Below are 24,440 nucleotides of genomic sequence, written 5' to 3'. Positions count from 1 at the left end.
GTCACACGCAGTCACACACTGTCACACTGTCACACGCAGTCACACGCAGTCACACGCAGGTCCACACACTGTCACACACTGTCCACACGCAGTCTCACGCACACACGCAGTCACACGCAAGTCACACGCTGTCACAGCAGCTAGTCACACACACTGTCACACACTGTCACACCATCTCACACGCAGTCACACGCAGTCACACGCGAGTCACACACTGACCCACACTGTCACACACTGTCACACACAGTCACACACTGTCACACACTGTCCCACACTGTCACACGCAGTCCACACGCCAGTCACACGCAAGTTCCACACACTGTCACACACTGTCACACACTGTCACACGCAGTCACACGCAGTCACACACTGTCACACTCTGTCACACACTGTCACACACGCAGTCACCACGCAAGTCACACACTGTCACACACCTGTCACACACAGTCCACACGCAGTTCACACGCAGGTCACACGCAGTCACACAACTGTCACACACTGTCACACACAGTCACACGCAGTCACACGCAGTCAACACTGTCACACGCTGTCACCACGCAGTCACACGCAGTCACACGCAGTCACACGCAGTCACACACTGTCACACGCAGTCACAACTCGTCACACGCAGTCACACGCAGTCACACGCAAGTCACACGCAGTCACCACACTGTCACACGCAAGTCACACGCAGTCCACGCAGTCACACACTGTCACACACTGTCACACGCAGTCACCGCAGTCACACGGAAGTCACACGCAGTCACACACTGTCACACGCAGTCACACGCAAGTCACACGCAGTCACACGCAGTCACACGCTGTCACACACTGTCACACACTGTCACACCGCAGTCACACGCAGTCACACGCAGTCACACGCAGCGTCACACACTGTCACACGCAGTCACACCAGTCACACGCAGTCACACGCAGTCACACGCTGTCACACACTGTCACACACAGTCACACGCAGCTCACACGCAGTCACACACTGTCACACGCTGTCACACACCGTCACACACCGTCACACACTGTCACACACTGTCACACACCGACACACTGTCACACACCGACACACTGTCACACACCGACACACTGTCACACACCGACACACTGTCACACACTGTCACACACTGTCACACACTGTCACACACTGTCACGCAGTCCACACGCAGTCACACACTGTCACAACACTGTCACACACTGTCACACACAGTCACACCAGTCACACGCAGTCACACACGGTCACACACGCTGTCACACGCTGTCACACACAGTCACACGCAGTCACACGCAGTCACACGCAGTCACACACTGTCACACACAGTCACACACAGTCACACACAGTCACACACAGTCACACGCAGTCACAACGCAGTTCCACACACTGTCACACACAGTCACACGCAGTCACACACTGTCACAGCACTGTCCACACACTGTCACACACTGTCACACACAGTCACACAGTAAATCGTGTGTCAGCTGTTCCAGAACATTACAATTGGTGCGCTAACTGTTGCACACAAGCAATATGGGGGGTATATCACAGGCTCTTTGCGCACTTCGGAAGTAGTGTGCGTATTATGAGTTGAAAGTAAAAGCGTTCAATTGAGCACAATTTAATTTTAATGCACGCTGGGAAATTGCAACTTCAGAGCTCTGGTTAACTGTTATGCTCGACTATAAAGTTGCACAAAACACATGAAAAATGCAATTAAAAGTAAAATAACAGTCATAACACTAATAATAATTATTCAAACAAATAGTTGCACAAAAAAGTTATAAGGGCTAAAAAATATGAGGTCTAAGGTGTCAGAAAAAAGCCTCCAAAGGCTATTTGGATATATATATAAAAAATGTGTGTGTATTTATATGTGTATATATGTATTTATATGTGTATATATGTATTTATATGTGTATATATGTATTTATATGTGTATATATGTATTTAAATGTGTATATATGTATTTATATGTGTATATATGTATTTATATGTGTATATATGTATTTATATGTGTATATATGTATTTATATGTGTATATATGTATTTATATGTGTATATATGTATTTATATGTGTATATATGTATTTATATGTGTATATATGTATTTATATGTGTATATATGTATTTATATGTGTATATATGTATTTATATGTGTATATATGTATTTATATGTGTATATATGTATTTAAATGTGTATATATGTATTTATATGTGTATATATTGTATTTATATGTGTATATATGTATTTATATGTGTATATATGTATTTATATGTGTATATATGTATTTATATGTGTATATATGTATTTATATGTGTATATATGTATTTATATGTGTATATATGTATTTATATGTGTATATATGTATTTATATGTGTATATATGTATTTATATGTGTATTATATGTATTTATATGTGTATATATGTATTTATATGTGTATATATGTATTTATATGTGTATATATGTATTTATATGTGTATATATGTATTTATATGTGTATATATGTATTTATATGTGTATATATGTATTTATATGTGTATATATGTATTTAAATGTGTATATATGTATTTATATGTGTATATATGTATTTATATGTGTATATATGTATTTAAATGTGTATATATGTATTTAAATGTGTATATATGTATTTATATGTGTATATATGTATTTATATGTGTATATATGTATTTATATGTGTATATATGTATTTACAGACATCTACGCATAAATACATATGTATACATATAGATAGATTTATATTTTATGTGTCTATGAGGCCTATTTATCAAATGTCTGGCGGACCTGATACGATAGTGTAGATCAGGTCCGCCAACGTCGCTGAATGTGAGCCCTTATATGTGTAGATATCTGAAAATACATATTACATACATGTGTGTACATATGTCTTTATAAGTGTGTATATATGTACTAGTACATATGTCTTTATAGTTGTGTATATATGGTACTGTAGCATATGTCCTTTATAAGTGTGTGTATATATGTACAGTACATATGTCTTTATAAGTGTGTGTATATATGTACTGTAACATATGTCTTATAAGTGTGTGTATATATGTACTTGTACATATTCTTTATAAGTGTGTATATATTACTGTACATATGTCTTTATAAGTGTGTATATATGTACTGTACATATGTCTTTTATAAGTGTGTATATATGTACTGTACATATGTCTTTATAAGTGTGTGTATATAAGTACTGTACATATGTCTTTATAAGTGTGTGTATATATGTACTGTACATATGTCTTTAAAGTTGTGGTATAAATGTATACTGTACATATGTCTTTATAAGTGTGTATATATGTACTGTACATATGTCTTTATAAGTGTGTATATATGTACTGTACATATGTCTTTATAAGTTGTGTGTATATATGTACTGTACATATGTCTTTATAAGTGTGTGTATATATGTACTGTACATATGTCTTTATAAGTGTGTATATATGTACTGTACATATGTCTTTATAAGTGTGTATATATGTACTGTACATATGTCTTTATAAGTGTGTATATATGTACTGTACATATGTACTTTATAAGTGTGTATATAAGTACCTGTACATATGTCTGTATAAGTGTGTGTATATATGTACTGTACATATGTCTTTATAAGTGTGTATATATGTACTGTACATATGTCTTTATAAGTGTGTATATATGTACTGTACATATTCCTTATAAGTGTGTATATATGTACTGTACATATGTCTTTATAAGTGTGTATATATGTACTGTACATATGTCTTTATAAGTGTGTATATATGTACTGTACATATGTCTTTATAAGTTGTATATATGTACTGTACATATGTCTTTATAAGTGTGTATATATGTACTTGTACAGTAGTGTCTTTATAAGTGTGTATAGTAATTTACTGTACATATGTCTTTTAATAAGTGTATATATGTACTGTACAGTATGTCTTTATAAGTGTGTATATATGTACAGTACATATGTCCTTTATAAGTGTGTGTATATATGTACTGTACATATGTCTTTATAAGTTGTGTATATATGTACTGTACATATGTCTCTTTATAAGTGTGTGTATATAGTGTACTGTACATATGTCTTTATAAGTGTGTATATATATGTACTGTACATATGTCTTTATAAGTGGGTGTATATATGTACTGTACATATTCTTTATAGTGTTATTATGTACTGTACATATGTCTTTATAAGTGTGTATATATGTACTGTACAAATGTCTTTATAAGTGTGGTATATATGTACTGTACATATGTCATGTATAAGTGTGTGTGTATATGTACTGTACATTATGTCTTTACTAAGTGTGTATATATGTACTGTAACATATGTCTGTATAAGTGTATATATGTACTGTACATATGTCTTTATGTGTGTATATATGTACTGTACATATGTCCTGTATAAGTGTGTATATATGTACTGTACATATGTCTTTATAAGAGTGTATATATGTACTGTAACATATGTCTTTATAAGTGTGTATATATGTACTGTACATATGTCTTTATAAGTGTGTATATATGTACTGTACATATGTCGTTTATAAGTGTGTATATATGTACTGTACATATGTCTTTATAAGTTGTATTATATGTACTGTACATATGTCTTTATAAGTGTGTGTATATATGTACTGTACATATGTCTTTATAAGTGTGTATATATATGTACTGTACATATTCTTTAATAAGTGTGTATATAAGTACTGTACATATGTCTTTATAAGTGTGTATATATATATGTACTGTACATATTCCTTTATAAGTGATGTGTATATAGTACAGTACATATGTCTTTATAAGTGTGTGTATATATGTACTGTACATATGTCTTTATAAGTGTGTGTATATATGTACTGTACATATGTCTTTATAAGTGTGTATATATGTACTGTACATATGTCTTTATAAGTGTGTATATATGTACAGTACATATGTCTTATATAAGTGTGGTGTATATATGTACTGTACATATGTCTTTATAGTGTGTATATATGTACTGTACATATGTCTTTATAAGTGTGTGTATATATGTACTGTACATATGTCCTTTATAAGTGTGTGTATATATGTACTGTACATATGTCTTAATAAGGTGTGTGTATATATGTACTGTACATATGTCTGTATAAGTTGTGTCGTATATATGTACAGTACATATGTCTTTATAAGTGTGTATATGTACTGTACATATGTCTATTCTAAGTGTGTATATGTACGTACATGTCTTTATAAGTGTGAATATGTACTGATACATATGTCTTTATAAGTGTGTATATATGTACAGTAATATGTCTTTATAAGTGTGTAGTATATATGTACTGTACATATGTCTTTATAAGTGTGTGCTATATATGTACTGTACATATGTCTTTATAAGTGCTGTGTATATTTGTACTGTTACATATGTCTGTATAAGTGTGTACTATATGTACTGTACATATGTCTTTACTAAGTGTGTGTATATGTACTGTACAATATGTCTCTTATCAAGTGTGTATATGTACTGTACATATGTCTTTATCAAGTGTGTATATATGTACTGTACATATGTCTTTATAAGTGGTGTATATATGTACTGTACATATGTCTTTATAAGTGTGTATATATGTACTGTACATATGTCTTTATAAGTGTGTATATGTACTGTACATATGTCTTTATAAGTGTGTATATATATGTACTGTACATATGTCTTTATAAGTGTATATATATGTACTGTACATATGTCTTTATAAGTGTGTATATATGTACTGTACATATGTCTTTATAAGTTGTGTATATATATGTACTGTACATAGTATCTTTATAAGTGTGTATATATGTACAGTACATATGTCTTTATAAGTGTGTGTATATATGTACTGTACATATGTCTTTATAAGTGTGTGTATATATGTACTGTACATATGTCTGTATAAGTGTGTATAAATGTACTGTAACATATGTCTTTATAAGTGTGTGTATATGTACTGTACATATGTCTTTATAAGTGTGTATATATGTACTGTACATATGTCTTTATAAGTGTGTGTATATATGTACTGTACATATGTCTGTATAAGTGTGTATATATGTACTGTACATATGTCTTTATAAGTGTGTATATATGTACTGTACATATGTCTGTATAAGTGTATATATGTACTGTACATATGTCTATATAAGTGTATATATGTACTGTACATATGTCTTTATAAGTGTGTAGATATATATGTACTGTACATATGTCTTTATAAGTGTATATATATGTACTGTACATATGTCTGTATAAGTGTGTGTATGTTACTGTACATAAGTCTTTATAAGTGTGTATATATATGTACTGTACATATGTCTGTATAAGTGTATATATATGTACTGTACATATGTCTGTATAAGTGTGTATATATATGTACTGTACATAGTCCTTTATAAGTGTATATATATATGTACTGTACATATCTCTGTATAAGTGTGTGTATGTACTGTACATATGTCTTTATAAGTGTGTATAGATATGTACTGTACATATGTCTTTATAAGTGTATATATATGTACTGTACATATGTCTGTATAAGTGTGTATATGTACTGTACATATGTCTTTATAAGTGTGTATATATATGTACTGTACATATGTCTTTATAAGTGTAATATATATGTACTGTACATATGTCTGTATAAGTGTTTATATGTACTGTACATATGTCTTTATAAGTGTATATATATGTACTGTACATATGTCTTTATAAGTGTATATATATGTACGTGTACATATGTCTTTATAAGTGTATATATATGTACTGTACATATGTCTGTATAAGTGTGTGTATATATGTACTGTACATATGTCTGTATAAGTGTTTATATATGTACTGTACATATGTCTGTATAAGTGTGTGTATATATGTACTGTACATATGTCTGTATAAGTGTGTATATATGTACTGTACATATGTCTTTATAAGTGTGTGTATATATGTACTGTACATATGTCTGTATAAGTGTATATATGTACTGTACATATGTCTTTATAAGTGTGTATATATGTACTGTACATATGTCTGTATAAAGATATATGTACTGTACATATGTCTTTATAAGTGTGTGTATATATGTACTGTACATATGTCTGTATAAGTGTGTAATATGTACTGTACATATGTCTTTATAAGTGTGTGTATATATGTACTGTACATATGTCTGTATAAAGTGTGTATATATGTACTGTACATATGTCTTTATAAGTGTGTATATATGTACTGTACATATGTCTGTATAAGTGTATATATGTACTGTTACATATGTCTTTATAAGTGTATATATATATGTCCTGTACATATGTCTGTATAAGTGTTTATATGTACTGTACATATGTCTGTATAAGTGTTTATATATGTACTGTACATATGTCTTTATAAGTGTGTATATTATGTACTGTACATATGTCTTTATAAGTGTGTATATATGTACTGTACATATGTCTGTATAAGTGTGTATATATGTACTGTACATATGTCTTTATAAGTGTGTGTATATATGTACTGTACATATGTCTGTATAAGTGTATATATGTACTGTACATATGTCTTTATAAGTGTGTGTATATATGTACTGTACATATGTCTGTATAAGTGTATATATGTACTGTACATATGTCTGTATAAGGTGTGTGTGTATATGTACTGTACATATGTCTTTATAAGTGTGTATATATGTACTGTACATATGTCTGTATAAGTGTGTATATTGTACTGTACATATGTCTTTATAAGTGTGTGTATATGTACTGTACATATGTCTTTAGAAGTGTGTGGTATATGTACTGTACATATGTCTGTATAAGTGTGTGTATATATGTACTGTACATATGTCCTTTATAAGTGTGTATATATGTACTGTACATATGTATTTATAAGTGTGTATATATGTACTGTACATATGTCTGTATAGTGTGTGTGTATATGTACTGTACATATGTCTTTATAAGTTGTGTGTATATGTACTGTACATATGTCTTTAGAAGTGTGTATATATGTACTGTACATATGTCTTTATAAGTGTGTATATATGTACTGTACATATGTCTGTATAAGTGTGTGTGTATATGTACTGTACATATGTCTTTATAAGTGTGTATATATGTACTGTACATATGTCTTTATAAGTGTGTATATATGTACTGTACATATGTCTGTATAAGTGTGTGTGTATATGTACTGTACATATGTCTTTATAAGTGTGTGTATATATGTACTGTACATATGTCTTTATAAGTGTGTATATATGTACTGTACATATGTCTGTATAAGTGTATATATGTACTGTACATATGTCTTTATAAGTGTATATATATGTTACTGTACATATGTCTTTATAAGTGTATATATATGTACTGTACATATTGTCTGTATAAGTGTTTATATATGTACTGTACATATGTCTGTATAAGTGTGTACTATATGTACTGTACATATGTCTTGTTAAGTTTGTATGATATATGTTACGTACATATGTCTTTTATACGTGTGTATATATGTACTGTACACTAAGTCTTTATAAGGTGTGTATATATATGTACTGTACATATGTCTTTTATAAGTGTGTATATATGTACGTACATATGTCTTTATAAGTGTGTATATATATATGTACTGTACATATGTCTTTATAAGGTGGTATATATGTACTGTACATATGTCTTTATAAGTGTGTGTGTATATGATACTGTACATATGTCTGGGTATAAGTGATATATATGTACTGTACATATGTCTTTATAAGTGTATATATATATGTACTGTACATATGTCTGTATAAGTGTTTATATGTACTGTACATATGTCTGTATAAGTGTTTATATATGTACTGTACATATGTCTAGTATAAGTTGTGTATATATGTACTGTACATATGTCTGTATAAGTGTGTATATATGTACTGAACATATGTCTTTATAAGTGTGTGTATATATGTACTGTACATATGTCTTATATAGAGTGTGTATATATGTACTGTTCATATGTCTTTATAAGTGTGTGTATATATGTACTCGTACATATGTCTTTATAAGTGTGTATATATGTACTGTTACATATGTCTTTATAAGTGTGTATATATGTACTGTACATATGTCTGGTATAAGTGTGTATATATGTACTGGTACATATGTCTTTATAAGTGTGTATATATGTACTGTACATATGTCTTTATAAGTGTGTATATATGTACTGTACATATGTCTTTATAAGTGTGTATATATGTACTGTACATATGTCTTTATAAGTGTGTATATATGTACTGTACATATGTCTTTATAAGTGTGTATATATGTACTGCACATATGTCTTTATAAGTGTGTATATATGTACTGTACATATGTCTTTATAAGTGTGTATATATATGTACTGTACATATGTCTTTATAAGTGTATATATATGTACTGTACATATGTCTTTATAAGTGTGTGTATATATGTACTGTACATATGTCTTTATAAGTGTGTATATATGTACTGTACATATGTCTTTATAAGTGTATTATATATGTACTGTACATATGTCTTTATAAGTGATGTGTATATATGTACTGTACATATGTCTTTATAAGTGTGTATATGTACTGTACATATGTCTGTATAAGTGTATATATGTACTGTACATATGTCTGTATACGTGTGTATATATATGTACTGTACTATGTCTTTATAAGTGTGTATATATGTACTGTACATATGTCTTTATAAGTGTATATATATGTACTGTACTTATGTCTTTATAAGTGTGTATATATGTACTGTACATATGTCTTTATAAGTGTGTATATATGTACTGTACATATGTCTTTATAAGTGTGTATATATGTACTGTACATATGTCTTTATAAGTGTGTATATATGTACTGTACATATGTCTTTATAGTGTGTATATATGTACTGTACATATGTCTTTATAAGTGTGTATATATGTACTGTAACATATGTCTTTATAAGTGTGTATATATGTACTGCACATATGTCTTTATAAGTGTGTATATATGTACTGTACATATGTCTTTTATAAGTGTGTATATATGTACTGTACATATGTCTTTATAAGTGTATATATATGTACTGTACATATGTCTTTATAAGTGTGTGTATATATGTACTGTACATATGTCTGTATAAGTGTGTATATATGTACTGTACATATGTTTTTATAAGTGTGTATATATGTACTGTACATATGTCTTTATAAGTGTGTATATATGTACTGTACATATGTCTGTATAAGTGTGTATATATGTACTGTACATATGTCTTTATAAGTGTGTATATATGTACTGTACATATGTCCTTTATAAGTGTGTATATATGTACTGTACATATGTCTTTATAAGTGTGTGTATATATGTACTGTACATATGTCTGTATAAGTGTGTGTATATGTACTGTACATATGTCTTTATAAGTGTGTATATATATGTACTGTACATATGTCTTTATAAGTGTGTGTATATGTACTGTACATATGTCTTTATAAGTGTGTATATGTACTGTACATATGTCTTTATAAGTGTGTATATATATGTACTGTACATATGTCTTTATAAGTGTATATATATGTACTGTACATATGTCTTTATAAGTGTGTATATATGTACTGTACATATGTCTTTATAAGTGTGTATATATATGTACTGTACATATGTCTTTATAAGTGTGTATATATGTACAGTACATATGTCTTTATAAGTGTGTGTATATATGTACTGTACATATGTCTTTATAAGTGTGTGTATATATGTACTGTACATATGTCTGTATAAGTGTGTATATATGTACTGTACATATGTCTTTATAAGTGTGTGTATATGTACTGTACAAATGTCTTTATAAGTGTGTATATATGTACTGTACATATGTCTTTATAAGTGTGTGTATATATGTACTGTACATATGTCTGTATAAGTGTGTATATATGTACTGTACATATGTCTTTATAAGTGTGTATATATGTACTGTACATATGTCTGTATAAGTGTATATATGTACTGTACATATGTCTTTATAAGTGTATATATGTACTGTACATATGTCTTTATAAGTGTGTATATATATGTACTGTACATATGTCTTTATAAGTGTATATATATGTACTGTACATATGTCTGTATAAGTGTGTGTATGTACTGTACATATGTCTTTATAAGTGTGTATATATATGTACTGTACATATGTCTGTATAAGTGTATATATATGTACTGTACATATGTCTGTATAAGTGTGTATATATATGTACTGTACATATGTCTTTATAAGTGTATATATATATGTACTGTACATATCTCTGTATAAGTGTGTGTATGTACTGTACATATGTCTTTATAAGTGTGTATATATATGTACTGTACATATGTCTTTATAAGTGTATATATATGTACTGTACATATGTCTGTATAAGTGTGTATATGTACTGTACATATGTCTTTATAAGTGTGTATATATATGTACTGTACATATGTCTTTATAAGTGTATATATATGTACTGTACATATGTCTGTATAAGTGTTTATATGTACTGTACATATGTCTTTATAAGTGTATATATATGTACTGTACATATGTCTTTATAAGTGTATATATATGTACTGTACATATGTCTTTATAAGTGTATATATATGTACTGTACATATGTCTGTATAAGTGTGTGTATATATGTACTGTACATATGTCTGTATAAGTGTTTATATATGTACTGTACATATGTCTGTATAAGTGTGTGTATATATGTACTGTACATATGTCTGTATAAGTGTGTATATATGTACTGTACATATGTCTTTATAAGTGTGTGTATATATGTACTGTACATATGTCTGTATAAGTGTATATATGTACTGTACATATGTCTTTATAAGTGTGTATATATGTACTGTACATATGTCTGTATAAGTGTATATATGTACTGTACATATGTCTTTATAAGTGTGTGTATATATGTACTGTACATATGTCTGTATAAGTGTGTATATATGTACTGTACATATGTCTTTATAAGTGTGTGTATATATGTACTGTACATATGTCTGTATAAGTGTGTATATATGTACTGTACATATGTCTTTATAAGTGTGTATATATGTACTGTACATATGTCTGTATAAGTGTATATATGTACTGTACATATGTCTTTATAAGTGTATATATATATGTACTGTACATATGTCTGTATAAGTGTTTATATGTACTGTACATATGTCTGTATAAGTGTTTATATATGTACTGTACATATGTCTTTATAAGTGTGTATATATGTACTGTACATATGTCTTTATAAGTGTGTATATATGTACTGTACATATGTCTGTATAAGTGTGTATATATGTACTGTACATATGTCTTTATAAGTGTGTGTATATATGTACTGTACATATGTCTGTATAAGTGTATATATGTACTGTACATATGTCTTTATAAGTGTGTGTATATATGTACTGTACATATGTCTGTATAAGTGTATATATGTACTGTACATATGTCTGTATAAGTGTGTGTGTATATGTACTGTACATATGTCTTTATAAGTGTGTATATATGTACTGTACATATGTCTGTATAAGTGTGTATATGTACTGTACATATGTCTTTATAAGTGTGTGTATATGTACTGTACATATGTCTTTAGAAGTGTGTATATATGTACTGTACATATGTCTGTATAAGTGTGTGTATATATGTACTGTACATATGTCTTTATAAGTGTGTATATATGTACTGTACATATGTCTTTATAAGTGTGTATATATGTACTGTACATATGTCTGTATAAGTGTGTGTGTATATGTACTGTACATATGTCTTTATAAGTGTGTGTATATGTACTGTACATATGTCTTTAGAAGTGTGTATATATGTACTGTACATATGTCTTTATAAGTGTGTATATATGTACTGTACATATGTCTGTATAAGTGTGTGTGTATATGTACTGTACATATGTCTTTATAAGTGTGTGTATATGTACTGTACATATGTCTTTATAAGTGTGTATATATGTACTGTACATATGTCTGTATAAGTGTGTGTGTATATGTACTGTACATATGTCTTTATAAGTGTGTGTATATATGTACTGTACATATGTCTTTATAAGTGTGTATATATGTACTGTACATATGTCTGTATAAGTGTATATATGTACTGTACATATGTCTTTATAAGTGTATATATATGTACTGTACATATGTCTTTATACGTGTATATATATGTACTGTACATATGTCTGTATAAGTGTTTATATATGTACTGTACATATGTCTGTATAAGTGTGTATATATGTACTGTACATATGTCTTGTTAAGTTTGTATATATATGTACTGTACATATGTCTTTATACGTGTGTATATATGTACTGTACATATGTCTTTATAAGTGTGTATATATATGTACTGTACATATGTCTTTATAAGTGTGTATATATGTACTGTACATATGTCTTTATAAGTGTGTATATATATATGTACTGTACATATGTCTTTATAAGTGTGTATATATGTACTGTACATATGTCTTTATAAGTGTGTGTATATATGTACTGTACATATGTCTGTATAAGTGTATATATGTACTGTACATATGTCTTTATAAGTGTATATATATATGTACTGTACATATGTCTGTATAAGTGTTTATATGTACTGTACATATGTCTGTATAAGTGTTTATATATGTACTGTACATATGTCTGTATAAGTGTGTGTATATATGTACTGTACATATGTCTGTATAAGTGTGTATATATGTACTGTACATATGTCTTTATAAGTGTGTGTATATATGTACTGTACATATGTCTTTATAAGTGTGTGTATATATGTACTGTACATATGTCTTTATAAGTGTGTGTATATATGTACTGTACATATGTCTTTATAAGTGTGTATATATGTACTGTACATATGTCTTTATAAGTGTGTATATATGTACTGTACATATGTCTGTATAAGTGTGTATATATGTACTGTACATATGTCTTTATAAGTGTGTATATATGTACTGTACATATGTCTTTATAAGTGTGTATATATGTACTGTACATATGTCTTTATAAGTGTGTATATATGTACTGTACATATGTCTTTATAAGTGTGTATATATGTACTGTACATATGTCTTTATAAGTGTGTATATATGTACTGCACATATGTCTTTATAAGTGTGTATATATGTACTGTACATATGTCTTTATAAGTGTGTATATATGTACTGTACATATGTCTTTATAAGTGTATATATATGTACTGTACATATGTCTTTATAAGTGTGTGTATATATGTACTGTACATATGTCTGTATAAGTGTGTATATATGTACTGTACATATGTTTTTATAAGTGTGTATATATGTACTGTACATATGTCTTTATAAGTGTGTATATATGTACTGTACATATGTCTGTATAAGTGTGTATATATGTACTGTACATATGTCTTTATAAGTGTGTATATATGTACTGTACATATGTCTTTATAAGTGTGTATATATATGTACTGTACATATGTCTTTATAAGTGTGTATATATGTACTGTACATATGTCTTTATAAGTGTGTATATATGTACTGTACATATGTCTTTATAAGTGTGTATATATGTACTGCACATATGTCTTTATAAGTGTGTGTATATGTACTGTACATATGTCTTTAGAAGTGTGTATATGTACTGTACATATGTCTTTATAAGTGTGTGTATATATGTACTGTACATATGTCTTTATAAGTGTGTATATGTACTGTACATATGTCTGTATAAGTGTATATATGTACTGTACATATGTCTGTATACGTGTGTATATATATGTACTGTACATATGTCTTTATAAGTGTGTATATATGTACTGTACATATGTCTTTATAAGTGTGTATATATGTACTGTACATATGTCTTTATAAGTGTGTATATATATGTACTGTACATATGTCTTTATAAGTGTGTATATATGTACTGTACATATGTCTTTATAAGTGTGTATATATGTACTGTACATATGTCTTTATAAGTGTGTATATATGTACTGTACATATGTCTTTATAAGTGTGTATATATGTACTGTACATATGTCTTTATAAGTGTGTATATATGTACTGTACATATGTCTTTATAAGTGTGTATATATGTACTGCACATATGTCTTTATAAGTGTGTATATATGTACTGTACATATGTCTTTATAAGTGTGTATATATGTACTGTACATATGTCTTTATAAGTGTATATATATGTACTGTACATATGTCTTTATAAGTGTGTGTATATATGTACTGTACATATGTCTGTATAAGTGTGTATATATGTACTGTACATATGTTTTTTATAAGTGTGTATATATGTACTGTACATATGTCTTTATAAGTGTGTATATATGTACTGTACATATGTCTGTATAAGTGTGTATATATGTACTGTACATATGTCTTTATAAGTGTGTATATATGTACTGTACATATGTCTTTATAAGTGTGTATATATGTACTGTACATATGTCTTTATAAGTGTGTGTATATATGTACTGTACATATGTCTGTATAAGTGTGTATATATGTACTGTACATATGTCTTTATAAGTGTGTGTATATATGTACTGTACATATGTCTTTATAAGTGTGTATATATGTACTGTACATATGTCTTTATAAGTGTGTATATATGTACTGCACATATGTCTTTATAAGTGTGTATATATGTACTGTGCATATGTCTTTATAAGTGTGTATATATGTACTGTACATATGTCTTTATAAGTGTATATATATGTACTGTACATATGTCTTTATAAGTGTGTGTATATATGTACTGTACATATGTCTGTATAAGTGTGTATATATGTACTGTACATATGTTTTTATAAGTGTGTATATATGTACTGTACATATGTCTTTATAAGTGTGTATATATGTACTGTACATATGTCTGTATAAGTGTGTATATATATGTACTGTACATATGTCTTTATAAGTGTGTATATATGTACTGTACATATGTCTTTATAAGTGTGTATATATGTACTGTACATATGTCTTTATAAGTGTGTATATATGTACTGCACATATGTCTTTATAAGTGTGTGTATATATGTACTGTACATATGTCTTTAGAAGTGTGTATATGTACTGTACATATGTCTTTATAAGTGTGTATATATGTACTGTACATATGTCTGTATAAGTGTGTATATATGTACTGTACATATGTCTTTATAAGTGTGTGTATATATGTACTGTACATATGTCTTTATAAGTGTGTGTATATATGTACTGTACATATGTCTTTAGAAGTGTGTATATGTACTGTACATATGTCTTTATAAGTGTGTATATATGTACTGTACATATGTCTTTATAAGTGTGTATATATGTACTGTACATATGTCTTTATAAGTGTGTGTATATATGTACTGTACATATGTCTTTATAAGTGTGTGTATATATGTACTGTACATATGTCTTTATAAGTGTGTGTATATGTACTGTACATATGTCTTTAGAAGTGTGTATATGTACTGTACATATGTCTTTATAAGTGTGTGTATATATGTACTGTACATATGTCTTTATAAGTGTGTATATGTACTGTACATATGTCTGTATAAGTGTATATATGTACTGTACATATGTCTGTATACGTGTGTATATATATGTACTGTACATATGTCTTTATAAGTGTGTATATATATGTACTGTACATATGTCTTTATAAGTGTGTATATATGTACTGTACATATGTCTTTATAAGTGTGTATATATGTACTGTACATATGTCTTTATAAGTGTGTATATATATGTACTGTACATATGTCTTTATAAGTGTGTATATATGTACTGTACATATGTCTTTATAAGTGTGTATATATATGTACTGTACATATGTCTTTATAAGTGTATATATATGTACTGTACATATGTCTTTATAAGTGTGTTTATATGTACTGTACATATGTCTTTATAAGTGTATATATGTGTACTGTACATATGTCTTTATAAGTGTGTATATATGTACTGTACATATGTCTTTATAAGTGTATATATATGTAATGTACATATGTCTGTATAAGTGTGTGTATATATGTACTGTACATATGTCTGTATAAGTGTTTATATATGTACTGTACATATGTCTTTATAAGTGTGTGTATATATATGTACTGTACATATGTCTTTATAAGTGTGTGTATATATGTACTGTACATATGTCTTTATAAGTGTGTATATATATGTACTGTACATATGTCTTTATAAGTGTGTGTATATATGTACTGTACATATGTCTTTATAAGTGTGTATATATGTACTGTACATATGTCTTTATAAGTGTGTATATATGTACTGTACATATGTCTTTATAAGTGTGTGTATATATGTACTGTACATGTCTTTATAAGTGTGTATATATGTACTGTACATATGTCTTTATAAGTGTGTGTATATATGTACTGTACATATGTCTTTATAAGTGTGTGTATATATGTACTGTACATATGTCTGTATAAGTGTGTGTATATATGTACTGTACATATGTCTGTATAAGTGTATATATGTACTGTACATATGTCTTTATGTGTGTATATATGTACTGTACATATGTCTTTATAAGTGTGTATATATGTACTGTACATATGTCTTTATAAGTGTGTATATATGTACTGTACATATGTCTTTATAAGTGTGTGTATATATGTACTGTACATATGTCTTTATAAGTGTGTATATATGTACTGTACATATGTCTTTATAAGTGTGTGTATATATGTACTGTACATATGTCTTTATAAGTGTGTGTATATATGTACTGTACATATGTCTTTATAAGTGTGTGTATATATGTACTGTACATATGTCTGTATAAGTGTGTATATATGTACTGTACATATGTCTTTATAAGTGTGTGTATATGTACTGTACATATGTCTTTATAAGTGTGTATATGTACTGTACATATGTCTTTATAAGTGTGTGTATATATGTACTGTACATATGTCTTTATAAGTGTGTATATATGTACTGTACATATGTCTTTATAAGTGTGTATATATGTACTGTACATATGTCTGTATAAGTGTATATATGTACTGTACATATGTCTTTATGTGTGTATATATGTACTGTACATATGTCTGTATAAGTGTATATATATGTACTGTACATATGTCTTTATAAGTGTATATATATGTACTGTACATATGTCTTTATGTGTGTATATATGTACTGTACATATGTCTTTATAAGTGTGTGTATGTACTGTACATATGTCTTTATAAGTGTGTGTATATATGTACTGTACATATGTCTTTATAAGTGTGTGTATATATGTACTGTACATATGTCTGTATAAGTGTATATATATGTACTGTACATATGTCTTTATAAGTGTATATGTATGTACTGTACATATGTCTTTATGTGTGTATATATGTACTGTACATATGTCTGTATAAGTGTGTGTATGTACTGTACATATGTCTTTATAAGTGTGTGTATATATGTACTGTACATATGTCTTTATAAGTGTGTATATATGTACTGTACATATGTCTGTATAAGTGTATATATGTACTGTACATATGTCTTTATAAGTGTATATATGTACATATGTATTTACAGATATCTACACATAAAATATAAATCTATCTATATGTATACATATGTATTTATACATTTATGAGTAGATGTCTGTAAATACATATGTACACACACATATTTATATGAATGTGTGTGAGCTCACCTCAAACCTTATTGGGCAGGGGCTATCGCCTCAAACCTTATTGGGCAGGCGCTGCTCACCTCTAACCTTATTGGGCAGGGGCTATCACCTCAAACCTTATTGGGCAGGAGCTATCACCTCAAACCTTATTGGGCAGGGGCTATCACCTCAAACCTTATTGGGCAGGAGTTATCACCTCAAACCTTATTGGGCAGGCGCTGCTCACCTCAAACCTTATTGGGCAGGCGCTGCTCACCTCTAACCTTATTGGGCAGGCACTGCTCACCTCTAACCTTATTGGGCAGGCGCTATCACCTCTAACCTTATTGGGCAGGCGCTGCTCACCTCTAACCTTATTGGGCAGGAGCTATCACCTCTAACCTTATTGGGCAGATGCTGCTCACCTCTAACCTTATTGGGCAGGCGCTGCTCACCTCTAACCTTATTGGACAGGAGCTATCACCTCAAACCTTATTGGGCAGGCGCTGCTCACCTTTAACCTTATTGGGCAGGCGCTGCTCACCTTTAACCTTATTGGGCAGGCGCTGCTCACCTCTAACCTTATTGGGCAGACGCTGCTCACCTCTAACCTTATTGGGCAGGCGCTGCTCACCTCTATGAGGAAGTCTCCTGTTCGAAGACCAGCCCTCCATGCAACACCATCAACATCCACAGACTCCAGATACTGCAGAGCAGGAAACGCTGGTGTTGGTGTGAACTCCTCAATTGGTGTCTCTGCTGTAAAACGATTGAGGCTTTTAGAATAAGGAATCTGCAGTGCTGGTACAATGGAACTAACAGGAGAGATGGCAACATCATGTCATACTGTGCCACCCTGGTACTAAGGTCTTATGGGTAAAAAAGACAATAAGCAATGATTACAATTATTACCAAGAGCAGTTTAAATGTAATATACTTATAGCCCTGGAGGAACCCACCCATCTCTGGCACCTACTGCTACTAATCATCTGATGAGGTACTGTCACAAATCCTCACACACAGCTGCATAAAACCTTTCAGTTGGGCATTAGGTAGGATGGGAGTGACACATACGTAGCCTAAGGTAACAGCCAATGTTAAAGCTTATACGCAAAATGTTATAAACGGTTCGGTCTGCTGACAAGTGATATCATCTTCAGTTTATCACCAAGTTTACACAATAAACTGAATATTAGGTGAGAAATGAAAGGGGGGGGAAGAGTTACACTTAACAACCAGCTACTTATTGCTTAGAAACTATAGCAAGATGGTTAATTGCACTTGTCACCTTTATCTGTGATCGACTAAGCAGATCTGTGAACTGAGCGGGGATGCTGTTTATTTACAGGTGATTTACAGATAACTGAGCATGTGCTGTTTATTTACAGGTGATTTACAGATAACTGAGCATGTGCTGTTTATTTACAGGTGACCTGAGCGTGTGCTGTTTATTTACAGGTAACCTGAGCGTGTGCTGTTTATTTACAGGTGACCTGAGCGTGTGCTGTTTATTTACAGGTGACCTGAGCGTGTGCTGTTTATTTACAGGTGACCTGAGCGTGTGCTGTTTATTTACAGGTGACCTGAGCGTGTGCTGTTTATTTACAGGTGACCTGAGAGTGTGCTGTTTATTTACAGATAACCTGAGCGTGTGCTGTTTATTTACAGGTGATTTACAGATAACTGAGCATGTGCTGTTTATTTACAGGTGACCTGAGCGTGTGCTGTTTATTTACAGGTGACCTGAGCGTGTGCTGTTTATTTACAGGTAACCTGAGCGTGTGCTGTTTATTTACAGATAACTGAGCATGTGCTGTTTATTTACAGGTGACCTGAGCGTGTGCTGTTTATTTACAGGTGACCTGAGCGTGTGCTGTTTATTTACAGGTAACCTGAGCGTGTGCTGTTTATTTACAGGTGACCTGAGCGTGTGCTGTTTATTTACAGGTGACCTGAGCGTGTGCTGTTTATTTACAGGTGACCTGAGCGTGTGCTGTTTATTTACAGGTGACCTGAGCGTGTGCTGTTTATTTACAGGTGACCTGAGCGTGTGCTGTTTATTTACAGATAACCTGAGCGTGTGCTGTTTATTTACAGGTGATTTACAGATAACTGAGCATGTGCTGTTTATTTACAGGTGACCTGAGTGTGTGCTGTTTATTTACAGGTAACCTGAGCGTGTGCTGTTTATTTACAGGTGACCTGACTGTGTGCTGTTTATTTACAGGTGACCTGAGCGTGTGCTGTTTATTTACAGGTGACCTGAGCGTGTGCTGTTTATTTACAGGTGACCTGAGCGTGTGCTGTTTATTTACAGGTGACCTGAGCGTGTGCTGTTTATTTACAGGTGACCTGAGCGTGTGCTGTTATTTACAGGTGACCTGAGCGTGTGCTGTTTATTAACAGCTGACCTGAGCGTGTGCTGTTTATTTACAGGTGACCTGAGCGTGTGCTGTTTATTTACAGGTGACCTCACTGTGTGCTGTTTATTTACAGATAACCTGAGCGTGTGCTGTTTATTTACAGGTACCTGAGCGTGTGCTGTTTATTTACAGGTGACCTGAGCGTGTGCTGTTTATTTACAGGTGACCTGAGCGTTTGCTGTTTATTTACAGGTGACCTGAGCGTGTGCTGTTTATTTACAGGTGACCTGAGCGTGTGCTGTTTATTTACAGGTGACCTGAGCGTGTGCTGTTTATTTACAGGTGACCTGAGCGTGTGCTGTTTATTTACAGGTGACCTGAGTGTGTGCTGTTTATTTACAGGTAACCTGAGCGTGTGCTGTTTATTTACAGGTGACCTGAGCGTGTGCTGTTTATTTACAGGTACCTGAGCGTGTGCTGTTTATTTACAGGTGACCTGAGCGTGTGCTGTTTATTTACAGCTGACCTGAGCGTGTGCTGTTTATTTACAGGTGACCTGAGCGTGTGCTGTTTATTTACAGGTGACCTGAGTGTGTGCTGTTTATTAACAGCTGACCTGAGCGTGTGCTGTTTATTTACAGGTGACCTGAGGGTGTGCTGTTTATTTACAGGTGACCTGAGCGTGTGCTGTTTATTTACAGGTGACCTGACTGTGTGCTGTTTATTTACAGATAACCTGAGCGTGTGCTGTTTATTTACAGGTACCTGAGCGTGTGCTGTTTATTTACAGATAACCTGAGCGTGTGCTGTTTATTTACAGGTGACCTGAGCGTGCGCTGTTTATTTACAGCTGACCTGAGCGTGTGCTGTTTATTTACAGGTGACCTGAGCGTTTGCTGTTTATTTACAGGTGACCTGAGCGTGCGCTGTTTATTTACAGCTGACCTGAGCGTGTGCTGTTTATTTACAGGTGACCTGAGCGTTTGCTCTTTATTTACAGGTGACCTGAGCGTGTGCTGTTTATTTACAGGTAACCTGAACGTCTGCTGTTTATTTACAGGTGACCTGAGCGTGTGCTGTTTATTTACAGGTGACCTGAGCGTTTGCTGTTTATTTACAGGTGACCTGAGCGTGTGCTGTTTATTTACAGGTGACCTGAGCGTGTGCTGTTTATTTACAGGTGACCTGACTGTGTGCTGTTTATTTACAGATAACCTGAGCGTGTGCTGTTTATTTACAGGTACCTGAGCGTGTGCTGTTTATTTACAGATAACCTGAGTGTGTGCTGTTTATTTACAGATAACCTGAGTGTGTGCTGTTTATTTACAGGTGACCTGAGTGTGTGCTGTTTATTTACAGGTGACCTGAGCGTGCGCTGTTTATTTACAGCTGACCTGAGCGTGTGCTGTTTATTTACAGGTGACCTGAGCGTGTGCTGTTTATTTACAGGTGACCTGAGCGTGTGCTGTTTATTTACAGGTGACCTGACTGTGTGCTGTTTATTTACAGATAACCTGAGCGTGTGCTGTTTATTTACAGGTACCTGAGCGTGTGCTGTTTATTTACAGATAACCTGAGTGTGTGCTGTTTATTTACAGATAACCTGAGCGTGTGCTGTTTATTTACAGATAACCTGAGTGTGTGCTGTTTATTTACAGGTGACCTGAGCGTGCGCTGTTTATTTACAGCTGACCTGAGCGTGTGCTGTTTATTTACAGGTGACCTGAGCGTGTGCTGTTTATTTACAGGTGACCTGAGCGTTTGCTGTTTATTTACAGGTAACCTGAGCTTGCGCTGTTTATTTACAGCTGACCTGAGCATGTGCTGTTTATTTACAGGTGACCTGAGCATGTGCTGTTTATTTACAGGTAACCTGAGCGTGTGTTGTTTATTTACAGGTAACCTGAGCGTGTGCTGTTTATTTACAGCTGACCTGAGCGTGTGCTGTTTATTTACAGGTAACCTGAGCGTGTGCTGTTTATTTACAGGTAACCTGAGCGTGTGTTGTTTATTTACAGGTAACCTGAGCGTGTGCTGTTTATTTACAGATAACCTGAGCGTGTGCTGTTTATTTACAGGTGACCTGAGCGTGTGCTGTTTATTAACAGCTGACCTGAGCGTGTGCTGTTTATTTACAGGTGACCTGAGCGTGTGCTGTTTATTTACAGGTGACCTGAGCATGTGCTGTTTATTTACAGGTAACCTGAGTGTGTGCTGTTTATTTACAGGTAACCTGAGCGTGTGCTGTTTATTTACAGCTGACCTGAGCGTGTGCCGTTTATTTACAGGTGAATTGACAATCTGTAGTGTGGTCTGTATACACTGCTGGTACAGTCTATACACTGCTGTGTGACCTCTATACACTGCTGGTACAGTCTATACACTGCTGTGTGACCTCTATACACTGCTGGTACAGTCTATACACTGCTGTGTGACCTCTATACACTGCTGGTACAGTCTATACACTGCTGGTACAGTCTATACACTGCTGTGTGACCTCTATACACTGCTGGTACAGTCTATACACTGCTGTGTGACCTCTATACACTGCTGGTACAGTCTATACACTACTGGTACAGTCTATACACTGCTGTGTGACCTCTATACACTACTGGTACAGTCTATACACTACTGGTACAGTCTATACACTGCTGTGTGACCTCTATACACTGCTGGTACAGTCTATACACTGCTGTGTGACCTCTATACACTGCTGGTACAGTCTATACACTGCTGTGTGACCTCTATACACTGCTTGTGTGACCTCTATACACTGCTGGTACAGTCTATACACTGCTGTGTGACCTCTATACACTGCTGGTACAGTCTATACACTGCTGTGTGACCTCTATACACTGCTGTACAGTCCTATACACTGCTGTGTGACCTCTATACACTGCTGGTACAGTCTATACACTGCTGTGTGACCTCTATACACTGCTGTGTGACCTCTATACACTGCTGGTACAGTCTACACTCTGCTGGTACAGTCTATACACTGCTGTGTGACCTCTATACACTGCTGGTTCAGTCTATACACTGCTGGTACAGTCTATACACTGCTGTGTGACCTCTATACACTGCTGGTACAGACTATACACTGCTGGTACAGTCTATACACTGCTGTGTGACCTCTATACACTGCTGGTACAGTCTATACACTGCTGTGTGACCTCTATACACTGCTGGTACAGTCTATACACTGCTGTGTGACCTCTAAACACTGCTGTGTGACCTCTATAAACTGCTGGTACAGTCTATACACTGCTGTGTGACCTCTATACACTGCTGGTACAGTCTATACACTGCTGGTACAGTCTATACACTGCGGTGTGACCTCTAAACAC

General features: G+C 32.5%; 1 protein-coding gene across 1 annotated transcript in view; it reads right to left on the bottom strand.

The window, feature by feature from the left end:
* SHANK3 (SH3 and multiple ankyrin repeat domains 3) overlaps positions 1 to 24,440 on the bottom strand; it is a 565,241-nt gene that overhangs the window by 223,755 nt on the left and 317,046 nt on the right. Inside the window, exon 9 of the mRNA XM_053716301.1 lies at positions 19,365 to 19,489. Within this exon, the coding sequence (XP_053572276.1) occupies positions 19,365 to 19,489 (125 nt within the window). The remainder of the gene's footprint in view (positions 1 to 19,364; positions 19,490 to 24,440) is intronic.

This window comes from Bombina bombina, chromosome 6 (assembly GCF_027579735.1).
Source record: "Bombina bombina isolate aBomBom1 chromosome 6, aBomBom1.pri, whole genome shotgun sequence".
Taxonomy (NCBI): domain Eukaryota; kingdom Metazoa; phylum Chordata; class Amphibia; order Anura; family Bombinatoridae; genus Bombina; species Bombina bombina.
The sequence above is the reverse complement of the archived record's forward strand: the minus strand, read 5'-3'. Positions and strand labels throughout refer to the sequence as shown.